Raw genomic sequence first — 15,755 nt, forward strand, 5'->3', positions numbered from 1 at the left:
AATAATTTTATAAAGTAAAACTTGAATGATTTTGAGTTTCTCTATGATCATCAAGCTCCTAAAGTTGCTCCTAAAGCTCCTAAAAGCAACATCACTGCTGGTTTGTATGATCAAGCTTCTCATTCTGCTCACGTTCAATATTCTATACATTTAGCTGCAAATAAATTCACTTCTTGAGGCAGAAAGGCTATAAATGGCTGTGTGGTCACACAGATGACATGATCACTGTAGTGTTTCTCTGTCAGTAATAGAATGGTGTGGACATTATGGCTGTTTTCTTTCCTCTTACTCGCGTTCACATCCATGTGCTTCATCCCTCTCTCCCACTCTCTCGCCGCCTCTGTTTTTCCGTGATTTCCTGTTCACGTTTGTTGGATGAGGTTGTTGGTGCTGGTGTTGTGCCCGGTACTGTGTAATGGGGACCTTATTGGGTTGGGCCCCATTTACTCACCACAGCCGAGCGCAGCATGGGCAGCTGTGCACCCTGATCGGCCTGCTTTTTCCAGCAGCGCTGGAGCACACTGTGGGACATGTCTGTGAAAGCATTACATCATTGACTCGCTCTGTTTTGAGGCTCTCCAGAGCATTTTGCTTTAAATTCTGTTACCCTTCAGATTTTTTACAAATAGTCAAATTTGTCGCCCTGAGACTTTGCGATTGTTGATGAGATTCAGATCCTTTTGTTTAAGGTCACCTATTTGGGGGAAAGTTGACTTTTCAATATCTCAGTATATTTTCATGTTATTTATCCTTTGCGCCTATGACGTCAACAGGAAGTAGAATTACTAAAATTGCCTAAGGGATAAATTGGTATACTGGTATAAAGCCTACAGTATCATATTTGAGACTTCTAAGGACTCTTAATTATCAACATGATGAACACTTTGCCCTAAATTTATTGTACACATTCTACATGCCTTCTGTTGTCTGATTGATAGTTTATACTTTTTTAGCAAGTAAAAGGATATTTAGTATACTTCCAAAAACATCCCCCTTCAAATGTTTTTTGCTGTGAGATTTACAACAATTTGTATAAAGTAAACATAAGAATACATTTTATATTTTTAGTAATATTTCAAGATATTGAAGCAACTTAGGTTTACTTGATTATCCATACATCATTTTTATTGATTTACATTACAATATCAGAAACTGCACCTACTGTATCAGCCATAAAAGCCTGATGCATCAAATATGATGCAAAACATAAAACACATTTGCAAACTGTATTTTGCCTAAAGATTGAATAAACTTTTCCATTAAAAAAATGAATGACTTTATGGGATTGAAACCATTAAACAATTTAAAATCAGCCTCATCCTTTATAAAACATGAGCTGTGATCAACGGCTCTTCATTTACGGCTGTTCTTTTTACCATATTGTCTTAAATCTGGTTCAAGACCACACAGATAGAAGCTATTCTGTGATGACGGATAGGGTAAAGACACTGGCATTGAATATTTTGCCATTTCAAAGGTGTAATTTGGTCTCCTTATGTTACCAAATGTAAACCCCCAGACCCTATTAAGGTAGCAAATGACATAATGTTCAGACGCATAACTATTACAAATACTGGCCTTCCCTCGCTGGCAGCGGAAAAAGCAGAATTCAGACGCACATGGCATCATGCCCTCACCGCTGCAGTCATACTGTAGAAACTACTCAGAAATGCCGTTCATTATGTAATGGCTGCATTGTTCACTTCAAATGGTTCCAGTGCAGATTTTGTTGGTAATAGCATTATAATGTGCTGTGTGGTTTTTAAACGCTTCAGTGTGGTACAGTGGTAGGCCTGTGTATAGTATTTGTCAAAAGGTTGCCAGGTTGCATGCAAGTCCTCAGAATTTTGACCTGACTGCTTAATATACATTTCTAATGGGCTTTTCAAACTGCTCTTAAGCCTAGGTTATCATGTTTTAAGTCCACTTTAAAAACTCTGGTAAAGCATTTCACATTTATAATTTTGGGGAACATTGTTAGCACTGTTTTCTCGTTTTCTTTCTGTTTTCGAATGTAAGGGCCACCTGTTCAGAAAGCATCAACCAATCATAAACTGAACCTCATTAAATATTAATTTGCTTTCCATAGTTACAGAAACATTCACACACTTTATTTTGTTTCAGCATTTGAGGGAAAATGTGTTAATTGGAGTGAAGAACAGACTTTAAATTCTACAGTTATGGTCCAAAAAGTCTGTTCAGGACAAACTTAATGGTACAGTCAGGAATAAGCGGAACAAAGAAGTTATTTAAAGTCACAATGTAATGGAATTTTTGTATGTTATTTTTTTCTGTTTTTTGACTTTTGTCTGAGTCAATAAAAAAAAACAAAAAAAAAAAAAAAGGTGACATTCTGAGTAAAAATTTTAAAGATTGAATAAATCATTCACATTAAAAATTTTTTAAATGAGAACATTAACCCGTTGTTTATACATGTAAACCATGAAATATTGATACCTGATCAGTAAAATTGATCCGTATAAAAACCAGAATCCCTTGGTGTTAACAATCTTTTGTAAAAATATGGAATTTCTGCTGGCTCCAAAATCTAGAGCAGAGTAATCACTTCCTCTGACATTTGCACTAACTGAAGTGCAGGCCAATTTTCCATATGAAATAATGTTTGTTTCTTTCTAAAAGTGTTCTCCTGAGGTAGACCACCACTTCGAGCAAAACAAAGAGTATTGCAGTTCTTACACAAAGCATACCTCAACATTTCCATCCCTGCAGGCACTTCAAGACATGAGAGAGGCTGGAACATTCCATCAAGAAGATGAAACAGCCAAACTAATGATCATTCTTAGAATCATTCAAACCTGAGGCAAAATGCTGCTTAAACAAATCTGAATTAAGAATTCAGACAGCCATGTATGTTTTTTTTTTTTTTTTGAGATATGTATTTTATGACTTAGTTGCATTCAAGTGAATGTAAAATACATCTTGAGTTATGACATAATACTGGATTCAAACAACTGCCAAAATTAGAATTCTGGCTCTTATGATACATCTGGTTACATGTCATGGTCAGCCACACACACACACACTGCTCTGCTGCATCTGAATGGGATTGTTTTGATTAACTATATCTTGAACAAACTCCTTGAATTCTGTAAATATAAACAATAATTATTTGTTCTTGCCCGACAGGGCCTTCATTACACCACTGACATTTGATACGTTAATTTTCAGCCTTTGAGCTGATGGGATATTGTTTTTGTTTGTTTTACTTCTCCAGTGTTGTAACCTTAGTTGCGGTGTTGATCATCGTGTGCTATTAAACTGATGTAAATATGTGGATCCATTTAGAAGAATGCAAAACAAACAACAAACAAATAAATAATGATTGTACTGATATAAATATGTAGATCCATGTAGAAGAATGAGAAATAAATATTACATGTTAAATTAACCCTTACTTAAAAATCTGTATTCTACACCTATAAAAGTGCAGTTTACATTCTAATATGTATTTAAAGGAGAGAGAAAAAAAAAAACTTCTTCAGTTCTGTAGACTTATGTGTGGGTGTCCGTGAATCTCCTGAACTGATGTAACCACAAACAAATGTTCTCCTTGCAACCATTCCAGTCTTCTGAATGCAATTAAACTGTTCTGGGACATGTTCACCATCAAAGGTGAGTCTAGTTCAGTCCAAGGTCAACTTAAGTCAAAGAGCTGATTAAACACATGATCTCTCGCTTGTGTTTGTTGACAATGAACCTTTTTGGATGAGGTTTTCTGAAGTCTTCTGTCTCATGTGAATCAGCGCTCTGATGTCAAATGGCAATCAGGTTTCAGCTGTCGTGTTCTCAAATTGCGGTTCCTGGGATGGGCCATCTTAAGTGTGAATTTCTTATCATTCAGGTAAATTGAGTGTATTCTGCCATAATGATTGATTATACGACTCGTGTAAGATGTTTTGATGGCTGATTTTAGATGATGGATAAGAATAAAAATTCAAACCCAATTAGACCTGGCATAAAAATGAGACTTTTTCACCTTTTCCTGGCAAACTGAATTAGTCGTTAGGGGACAGACTAAACTGCCGTGCATTAGAGATAAAATCCTTTAAAGTGTGGGGTCAGTGACCCAGCACTGACTGTGCACTTATGCCACTAACTGCACAGCTCTCCCACGGGATGATGTCTGGATGGCTGGGAGAAATATATAGTCCATAAAGGAACAAAAACTGTCATAAAGCTTTGATTAAGGCCCAGGTTAAAAGATACAGGCAAGCAAAACGGCTGAGTTATGATGGCAGTCGAGGCTAGCATTATTGTTCCCGTGACAGAGCTCTTAGCACGGGTGGCTCATTGTAAACAGCTCTTTTCCGAGGAGCAGACAGTCATTAATCGCCAAAGCAATCCCAGACTCCTCCGGTGTACCCTCAGCATCAGAAATCACACTGCCGCCACCAGAACATTTGCTAAAGCTTGAAAGGTTGTGACTCTGTCTACTCTCAGCAGCTTGTGACTCTTTTTATTTTTACCCTATAATAGCTGATGTATCAGTTTAACAGCTACGATGAACCTCATGACCATTTTCTTTGTTAATGTCTCTTGCAGGTAAAAATATAATATGACAGTATATTAGATTAATAGTTCTAAAGCAGTTTTAATAGCTCCATTATTGTGTTTTTAGGATGTTGTATATACAAAGGTTTCAGGCTCATTAGTCAATAATAATGTTTCTGATAGTCTGGGCATTGGATCAACATTTTAACTCCCATAAACACACACCCATACATTTTTTTTCAATACACTGAGAATGGTAATCTAAAAATAGCAACAAATAACTGATTTTAAAAGTCAAAAATAATGTTACTGCTGAATCAAGCTATATACTTAAATTTTTAACAAAACTACATTTTATGTCTCTTTAAGGTAACAACTGCATATAATCAGTTTTTACAATGTATAGTTTTGTCCTTAAACTAATCTTTAAAATTTTAAAAATGTATGGTTCATTTGGTAACCCTTTGAAATAAGGTCCTATTAGTTAATGTTGGTTAATGCATTAACTAATATTAACTAACAATTAGCAAAACATTTGTTACAATATTTATCAATCTCTGTTAATATTAATTTTTTTTTATTAATATTGAATCTATTCATTTTAGTTCATGTTAGCTCAGATTCATTATATAATATTAACAGATACAGCTTGTGTTTTTAATGTGTTAGTAAATGTTAAACTTGACATTAACTAAGATTAATAAATGCTTTAGAAGTATTTTTCGTTGTTAGTTTACATTAAAGGGATTGTTCATAAAAAAAAAAAAAAAAAATCTGTCATCAAAAGACAATATTTTGAAGAGTGTGATTTTTTTTGTAACCAAAGATTCAAAGCCATTGACAATTGTATTTATTTTTTATGGAAATCAATGGCTACCATCAACTGATACATTCTTCGAAATAACTTATTTTGTGCTCAGAAGAAGAATGAAACTCATACGACATGAGGGTAAATGATGACAAAAGTTTTAAATTTTTTGGTGAACTATTTCTTTAACTAATCAAGCTAACTGGAACCTTACTGTAAAGTGTTACCAGTAATTTTCTATGTGTCATATGTTATTTTGTTTGCCAACATATGAGTGCAGACTTTGTGAATTATTTAATACTATGTTTTCTAATACCAGCACCTGTTTACAGTTGGAATTAATAGAAAGTAATGAATGTCACAGAAATAAACAAAGGTATTAGTTTGTTTGTCCTTCGATGCCACCTGCATCGCATTACGTCTGCCTGGCAATTATCTGCAGACAAAGCAGTCTGAGCTTTGATTCTGTAACACCATCTTCTAAATTCAACACTTGCAGGCAGACATAATCCAACCAATAATTTATTTACCCCTGACACTTTCATTATTTAGTAAGCACAGAGGCACTGGCAAGATGTGCACAATTAACAGACCTTGATAACTGAGCTGGGACGTTTGTTGTCTTTAGTCTGTGCATGTAACTTCTCCTGTAAAAGAAAAAAAAGTAAATAAAAATCATTTGTTAACATCTCATGAGAAGTCATCCGCATAATATACAGCATAACAGGTTAGTTGTTCACCAAATAATTAAAATGAAAAATGTTCTAAATATTTGAGTGTAGCTATAATTTATATTTATATATAATTTATTATATAATTTACTAATTTAATATTAATAAACAATTCAAGTGTTAGCTTCAATAATTTAACTAAATTGTTTATTTAGTTGTTTAATTGTCTATGTAATAATTGAAAAAAATATAGAATCAATTGAGAAAATTTATCTCATGATCATATATAGACTACTTTTATAAGCAGTGTATGACTAACTCCCTGCTGCGAACAACAATAACAGCTTGAGGGAGTCAGACAGATGTTGGTTGCTGTTGCTGTTGCCGTCCGGCCGCCACACCCACTGGTGCCGACCCCGCCCCGCCTGCCCCTCTAGCCCCGCCCCTCCGAGGAACCGCAATGATTTAGAAGTTCAGGAATCCCACGTGACGTCACCAAAGGGTGATGTAATGCTTCTCTAAATAGATCGTATTGTAATCTTTCCTCAGTCCAACGTGGTTCCTTCAGAAAGTGTGCTGCATCTTCTCCAGACTTCTGCGGTGAGTTGTTTGAGTTGTTTTCCATACCGATACATCAATTCCTTCGCATTCACATGCACTTGCCGAGTCGGTGCCATTGAAATAATCATTCTGTTGAGCCTGAAGAAGTGACAAGTTGTTGGGGATTCACATAAACAAATTTCAAGTACTTTTACAGAGTCTGTCTGAACGCGTCTATTTAAGTCGTTAACGTTTCGTGCAGAAAACAAACTGATCATGACTTATTCTTTTCGGATCTCCAGGGATTGTCTGCATGTAACAGTTTTGCGCGTCGTTTTTGCTTGAATACCCAAATTGCGCGTTAAAGGATCGTGTCGCATTAAACAGCTCGCTTCTTTTTCTTGATTCTGATATCAAACCATGCTGTTGCATGTTGCAAAACTTTACGCGGAGTTATTGGTTTGCGCGCAAGAAGCTGTCAAACACGATCGGTGTGTTACAACAGTTTTTACTTCGCTTGTGTTTGTATGTGCATGTTTGTGGCAAGCCATTCTAGCACTTAATCCTTTAACGAACTCATTTTTATGTTACTAGTACTTATTTCTAAATACTAGTAAAAAATCATGTAGGGACTAGTATATTTTTCAGTTTCATTAGTAAATATTCATTATGTGTACTTTAATTACTAGTATCCATTCAAACATTATCTGTTCTAGTTTCCCTAATATCAGTAATTGAGTGTTGGAATGAATCTTAGAAGTATATAAACTAGCCATTAAGCAAGGCATCAGTGCATATATGAACAAAAATACAGTAAGAAATGTTAATAGTAACAATTAAGATAAGTGCTAGTGTATCATAAATATGTACTCAGGACGAAAATATAAGTACTAGTCAACCTGGAATAGATAGCAGGAGTAGCATGTTCAGTAGTTATTGGTAACTTACAAATATGAAAAATAAATAGTAACTGGAAACAGTAATATTTACAGATGGAATGGGTTCCACCAACATAATATGGAATACATAATAATCGGAAATGAATACAGCAGCGGTTCTCAAAGTTTACCTTCAGAGATCCAAATCTGAATTCGCATCAATGTCAAAAGGTCTGAAATAATTTTTAATTTTATTTAATTTAAAAGCATTTAATAATTAATAAAAATGCTTATAACTTTATATAACAATTCAATTTTATATATGCTAATTATCATATTCATGATGTCATCAAGTCGTACTTGCGTTTACTCTCTGAACTATTATATTTTTATACAACTAAATGCCCAATAAAGCAGTTCTCATGTACATATTTTCTGTTTCTGAAATAGTACCTAAATGTAACCTAAAGTCACTTCAACTGAATTGCTAAAATCTTGAATTATAACTGCAATACGCTGTTAGACAGCAGTGAATTATATTACTTTATTTTATATATCATGCAGCACAAACGTCAATCTGTTTAATAAAATATGTGCATATTTACAGACAACTACATTCATGTTTATATGCCAAGACAGTTTTTAGAAGCGCTGTTTTGTATTCATTAATTTACAAGACTGTTGCGGTTTGGTCAGTTGTATGTGCTACTAACTCTGCCGGTCGGGAAAACCCTCGCGCTCGCGGGGCGAAACCGGTGACATTATTCAACTGAACGAAAGCTAAAAGGTTTATCCAAAATGTCGCTATTTGCTATGCGCTGTGCCTTACAAAATATTGGTGTTAAATGATGCAATAGTTGGTTGTTGGTGCGCCCTGTGTGTGTGTGTGTGCCATGGAGGTCTGAGTGATAGGAGTGCGCTTAAAATACGAAGTGGAGGCAGGTCCGGATCGAATTCCCTCCGGTTCGGATACGGACCAGAGTCCGGACTTGGAGAAGGGCTGGAATACAGTGTCAAAAATGCAGTTTGATTCCAGTAACAACAGAATAGTTAATCGAATAAGTAATGAATATGTACTAGTCATTAATTGAAAACGATAACTGTCACTTTTGGACTACCTGACAGTAGAAATAAGAAATGTTACAAGAAAAAAATGTTAAATCGGCTTGCCACAGCGCGCGCGTGTCCCGTACGCGCTGTGACACAAGTGTTCTGCATTGTTCCTGTAAAGCGGTCCGGGACAATTAGTTTGTAGCGTTGAACCTGTTTTGTTTCATTCATCAGTATGCAGAAATTGAGGACCTTCGCTTGTCTCTGAATACGAGTGCATCTCTATATGTATTATCCCTTTTCGAACAAGAGCTTTCTGCCAGAGGGGTTCCAGTCCAGTCCGCTCTTTTATGACACAAGAATGGTTGACTTAAAGTATATGCACGCTTGTGTGAATCTTCGCACCGAATCGCACGTTTTATTTTGTAACATTGTAACAAGAAAGCAATGTATCGAAGCATGACGTCATAATGCAGGCCAGTCAGACTGTTTGAGCGTTATATTTACAGATAAACTATAGTTTCATGCAGGGAGGAAAATGAAAATATGATCTTAGGTCTATCTCATTGCTTCTAGGATGGAGATCAAATGAGTAGTTCACCTAAAAATGAAAAGTCTGCATCATTTCTCACTTTCATGTTGATGCAAACCTGTCTTAGTTTCTGTGGAACATAGAAAGAGATGTTAAGCAGAATGACAGCTCCAGTCTCTTTCATTTTATGGGGGAAAAAAATCTGTGAAAGTGAAGGGTAACTGAATCTGTCAGTCCATAGAATTCTGTCTGCAAATCTCCATTTGTGTCCCAAGAATTTGTATTTGTGTAAGAAAGAAAGTCATACGATTTCGGCAAAACATTAAGAGAGAGCAAATTACCTCTGTGAAATATATAATTATCTGAAATATATAATTATCTGTGAAATATACCACATTGTCACCTGTGAAATAAGACATATAGTAAAATTGATTGACTGGTTTTGGGAAAAAAAATTCTATATGACCATAATAAAGATTCCTTTGCTCTCTGGTTTAATTAATCCGGCTGAGTGTAAAAATTATATTTTTATGTTTTTTATGATGTATGTATGTATATATATATATATATATGTGTATATATATATATATATATATATATATATATATATATAAACTACATAAAATTCAAAAGGCTTTGTAGTGTATGCAGGTTTTACTACATTTTTTAAATTTCGAGTGCAAAAGACTGTTAAATACTTTACTTTTACATATTGTATTTTACTCTCACATGGTTTAAGGTGTTACTGTTTTCATTTTGCCGTCACTTTTGTTCCCTGAGCAACAACAACATTCTGATGTGTTCGTATTTCAAATGTTTGTACCTCCGATATAAAAGTCAGCCTGAAGTTCTCTAGGTCTCTGTAAGTTTATGTTTGTGAAGATGGGATGACTGACAGTGATTGAAGGTTGCCTTTGTGGGGCCCCTTCGTCTGTTCATTATGAGAGGTTTATGGCATCCTTTGCATTGTCTGTATGCTTCTTATTCCTTGCCCTGGGCCCTGTGCTGATCCTACCTTGAACCTTTGCTGCCGAAGGCCTGCAGAGGACGGGGGGAGGTTGGATTTGAATTGCAGCGCAAGTTTGTGCTTGCTTAACCTTCACCACCCTCCTCCTCCCCATCGGGCTGTGCACCATACTGTTTGAATTCAAATGTGTACCAGAGGAGAAAGTTCCTCACCGGTTCCCTGTGAAACTGTACTCCGGTCCCCTAATCCTCCTCGGCTGCCACATCGGGCCATTCTAAATTTGAAGTGTAACGAAATTTCCTGTGTTAAATGAAAACACCAGTGAAATAAAAGCCAAGCAGTGTATGACCACCGGTGAGCAAACATCTCACACCTGGCCTCCTGTCACATGGGGATATTGAGCGGTTTAGGTGGGTAAAAGACTTGCTTGAGGGTGGAAATGATACGGTAATATTTTTCATGAAAATGAATGAAGTGCATAATCGTATGTTTAAATTAACAGATTTGATGACAGTCTTTGTAGTAAGGATTTCGCATGTTGGAGAACTTACATAGTGTGAATGTGAAATATTGCTGCAGGGGCCTGATTGTGATGCACTGCTGGTTTTGGTTTTGGAATCTGGCCAGATGTGGTATCAAAAGACGGCATATCTTAGGTCTGTTTGACAATGCAGGGACACAAAAATTACAATATATTTTCAAATCTTGACCGATACGAAGAGAAGTTTGTAAAGTTTAAGGCTAGTTAGGGACACAACGACATGTTCTTCTCTATTAACGTGAAGTGTTAAAGTCAACATGAAATCTACCCTGACTGTATTTACTTTTTTAAAACACATTTTTGCTTATCATTTTGAATGATTCATTGGTGCACCTGATTCCAAAAAAAAAAAAAAAAAAAAAAAAAAGGTTCGGTCTTGGTAATCTTTCATCAAAATATAATGACATACTCCACCTCTGAAAAATCTTTCCCTTTTCTGTTGATTGAAGAGTTCTAAATAGAAACGTCACATTTGATCAGTTCCTGATGGATAAAATCAGGTCCAGTCCTACATTTCCATCTTGTTGAATATCCTGTTTCACTAAGAAATCCAAACTAATGACTAATCACTAATGAACATCCAAAATGACCTTTTTGAAATAGCTTTTAACAATTAGAAGAATCAACCAAAAGTGAGAGCAAAATAAGACCATTACGATAAAGACTAGTGGATGGAGACACGACTTTCTGAGAGCTGATAAACAAGTGACAGAAAAAAACGAGTGTTAGTGACTTGTCATTTAACAGACGTGTTCTTGATGTCAGTTCGCGTACAGAAACACCCTATCCAGACCATGTGTCCCCGAGGGCCGTGTGTCAGAAGTGGCCTGGAGGCCAGACTGTAAGTAAAAAGATGTCTGGTTAACATAACGGCACATTTGCATGTTTTGACTGCATGGGAGGAAACAGTTGGCTAGACCAATCGGGCAGGAAAAAAAATGCACATGCAAATCGTGTATGAAAGCGTTCACACAGCAGGGCTCATGCATATCCAAGGCTAAAGCAATTGAATTCATACTCTTCTTGTTTTCATCTTTCAAAGTTTGGAACGTGTTTATTTTCCACGCAGTTGGATAATGTTTGTTCGCTGTCTAAGCAGTGTGTCAATACGTACCCACAGCCATTAGTCTGTTTTGCTGCTGTATATGAAGGGGACTTGACTCTGGCTGTCATGGACTATAACAGCTGTGTCTCATTAGGCTGTTGTAGACCATAATACTGTTACTCTTTTGCCCAAAACTTACATAAAATTCCTAAAACAGGTGTTAGAAACATTGGTAAAGTTTATGATCACCTGTGATGCATGACGTACAGCCACACTGAGTCTGTGTACACAGAGTTCTGCAGATTTTTTATTGAATAATTTGACAATGCTTTTAGCTACCAAAAATGGTTTAATGTACGTTCAGTTTCAATGTTGGGGAAAGTTACTTTCAAAAGTAATGGATTACAATATTGCATTACTCTATTAAAAAAAGTAACTAATTGCATTACTTTTAATGAACAGTAAAGCATTACTTTACTTTTGCATTACTTTTTCTCATCTGGACTGGGCTTGCTTGTTTGTTTTTATATAAAAAGTTATATTTTTGGCAAATGTAAAAGGCTTTTCAAGGGAAATTAATAAACCTGGCTGAAGGAAATGTAAATTCACGTCTGTGAAGTAGAGGGTGTAGCTCAAACAAACCTTTCAGCTGTGCTGCCATTCTGGATTGCATGAAGAAAAAAAATCAACACACTTCAGCAATTGAAAAAAATGAAACACAAATGTTGTTTATCTAAAGTCAATATGCTTATCAGTATGGTTGAGTTGGATCATAGAAGGTCAGAAGTAAAGACACTGGTTAATAAAATGGGATTAAATGCTTCAGATGATTGCAGATTTGCCTCATTTCATTGTTTTTACTAATTTTGAGGAATACTGAATCTGTTTGTGTAAGTGAGATGAGTAAATGCATGTTCACATTTAATCTAGAGCTATATCATGTTGACATAGCACACACAACGCCTCTGCACTTACTCCCGATTTCTCTCAACACGGGGACAGGAGAGAATTCCAATGATCCAGAGCAAAAAGAGTCCACCTTTGCCTGCTTTTTACATTCTTATAGATTTATTTTAAGAATGCAGGGGTGGAAATAGGGACATACAGTCAGAAACACGCACCTAGGCACCCTATAGATCACCAGTAGTTGAATAGAATGAGCCGCCCTTGAGACTGAAGCACAATTGGCACCTGATATATTCCACAGAATAGCACTCTGATCCCCATGGCGACAGTAGTAGAGGGCTCAGCATGGGCCCACGTAAGACAAACGATGGCAAACTACGTCCCATCAGCATCAGAAGAGCGGCCCGATGACACTCCATGTGCGTGAAGCTGAATGGCTGGCATACCGTTCCATTGTCAGTCTGTCATCCATGGCATTTAGCAGCATCATGGCACTGAGGAAGGGATTCCAGCGCTCCAGCTGTAATAGAGAGAGAGATTTGTCATTGAAATGTAATCACCTCTTGTTAAATGGACACTAGAAGTAGTTCAGAGTTTTGTTATGGTATTGAAAGATTTTTACCCTTTATTCACACTGTTAATGTTGCCACATATTATTTCTTAGGGGCAAATGGGGAAACTATATTTCACCATTAACAATTTATTTATAAACTTGACCTAGGTCTGTTAATATAGTAATATATTTAACATAGTACTAAGTAAAAAAAAAAAGGTTAAAATAACAAGGTTACACAATTATTGTAATATTTATAATGAAGAAAATGTCTCAATAAAAGGATGAAGTAAATTTATTTGTGTCGCTTTGATTATTTCTCAGAAAATAGTTTCGTTGAATGCAATAATAAAAAACTAATAAAATAAATATTAAAAATTAAGGTAGTTCACAGTCATGACAATCATCATGCACAATCAGTCATGTGGTGCAACCAACATGTAGGAAAATAAAATATAATACAGAAATTTATATTATGAAGATAAATTATATCATAATATGTGACCCTGGACTACAGAACCAATCTTAAGTCACTGGGTTATATTTGTAGCAACAGCCAAAAATACATTGTATGGGTCAAAATTATTGATTCTTCTTTTATGCCAAAAATCATTAGGATATTAAGTAATATGTAATATTTAGTAAAAATACCTTAAAGGTGATTTTCCCAATATTTTGATTTTTTTGCACCCTCAGATTCCAGATTTTCAAATAGTTGTATCTCGGCCAAATATTGTCCAACATACCATACATCAATGGAAAGCTTATTTATTCAGCTTTCAGATGTATAAATCAAAATTTCGAAAAATGGACCCTTATGACTGGTTTTGGGGTTCAGTGTCACATATAGGAAATTATAAATTGATAACTAATGTTTAAAAAAAAAAAAAAAAAAAACTTTTACTTGAAAAATAGATTATTTTTTAAAAATAATTTCTTTTAAATTTTGAATAAGATAAGAGGCGTTTTACTTAGTACTTACACTACATTAAATTGGTAAAGTTTATAAATGTAACTTTTATTAGATTGTATAAAAGTTTTCTTTTATAACACGTTTCCTGTTCTTTATCTTGGATGTTCTTTATTTGTCATTGACTCACCTAAGAAGAGCTGCTAAAGTCATGGCTGGCGAGGTATTAAAAAGACAGTTTAGGTGTCAGAAGAGTTGCTAATGACTGGCAGTTCATTGATACGTTGACTTTGGTGCCGTGTGTCTGGGTTAGCCACAGACTTGCGTGCACAACACAGAGAGGATAGTTTACATCTTACCCTGTGGTCAGCGACGGCCCCATGGCGACGAAGGAGCAGGGTGACACTTTAGGGGTCAGTTTTAGGCTCTTAAGCTTCCCTCCTAGAGTTTAGACTAAACCTTTACAACTTTGAATGCCCTCTCCCAGGGCATAAGACACCGAATCCTCACTGAGATTCCGTCAAAGCCTCTTCGGGAACCACAGAGTTGATTATCACTGGCACACGATACATTGGTGACATAATGTGAGCGGGTCTTTATGCCTCTGAGTCCTGGAGGCGCCCCCTGATTTGAATTTCTCTCCTTTGCTTTGTGTTCAGGTATATGAGGAGCCAGTGACAGTGATGAACTCCGAGCAGGAAAGGCCGTTCATGTGCAGCGCCCCGGGCTGCTCTCAGGTGAGTCTGATAAGACAATAGCAAAGATGAACGGACCTGTAACTCGAGAAAGCTCTTTCTCAATGTGAAACTGCGCCACAGACAACCACAGTGGTATCTTGTTGAGGCAAATGTCATCCACTGGGTCTTGATATAAGATATAAGATTCTTGGCTTGGTATTTCTTTGGATGAGGTGAAATCCTCATAGATATGGCAAATAATCTCTCTCTTAATTCATATATTCTTCTAGTTTAGGTTTAATCATTACAGTGGTTCTCAACAGAGTTATTATATTTAAATAAAATAAAAACTAAAACCATAAAAAATCCTTTCTCACTTGAAATAAAATTAACTTTACTTAATAAAATATATATATAAAAAAAACTTATTTTATTGAAATAAAAAATAATAAAAGCTATACAGACATATTTAGTAAAAATATCAAAACACAGCAAAATTACAATAAAATAGTTAAATTTATAGTGAAAACAGAAAATAAAAATAAAACATTCAAAATATTAATGAAACCTATAATAGTATCTCAATGATACTAAAACAACTGGATTTGCTTGAGGATCCAGATTTTATAATGGTCACCCAATATAATAACAACATTGCTTATCATACTATATGTAAATATATATATATATATATATATATATATATATATATATATATATATATATATAAAAGTGGCGCTTTTTCAAAATCATACTTTGAATTTTTTTTATATTACCTTGGACTGCAAAGGTCCAACGTGTACAAATACACAAATTGACAAATACACAATCACTTTCACACTATGTAATTTCTGCCGTTTGACAATTTTTCCCATTGACAAATATATATATATATATATATATATATATATATATATATATTGATTGATTGTGGTCACTGATTTGTTATCATTCCTGCCTTTTTAAAAGTATTTATTTTTGTCTCCTCTGTTCTATAAATTATATATAAAATTTGCATATAGCATTAATGTTTTTTTTTTTTTTTTTGAATGTATTTTTTTTCCTTCTTTCCGCAATCAGAACACACGGATCATAATTCACCTGTTTTGAACCACTGCACAATTAGACTAGGCCTGTCACAATCTGTTTGAGCAGGCTGGTTCAT

At 35.3% G+C, this 15,755-nt stretch overlaps 1 protein-coding gene across 1 annotated transcript in view; it reads left to right on the forward strand.

Moving 5' to 3' along the window:
• The first annotated feature begins 6,465 nt into the window (after positions 1-6,465).
• LOC109054730 (cyclic AMP-responsive element-binding protein 5-like) overlaps positions 6,466-15,755 on the forward strand; it is a 51,820-nt gene continuing 42,530 nt past the window's right edge. Inside the window, exons 1-2 of the mRNA XM_042772311.1 lie at positions 6,466-6,591; positions 14,573-14,650. Of these exons, the coding sequence (XP_042628245.1) occupies positions 14,597-14,650 (54 nt within the window). The 5' untranslated portion in view covers positions 6,466-6,591; positions 14,573-14,596. The remainder of the gene's footprint in view (positions 6,592-14,572; positions 14,651-15,755) is intronic.

Source organism: Cyprinus carpio, chromosome A16 (genome assembly GCF_018340385.1).
Source record: "Cyprinus carpio isolate SPL01 chromosome A16, ASM1834038v1, whole genome shotgun sequence".
NCBI classification, from domain to species: Eukaryota; Metazoa; Chordata; class Actinopteri; order Cypriniformes; family Cyprinidae; genus Cyprinus; species Cyprinus carpio.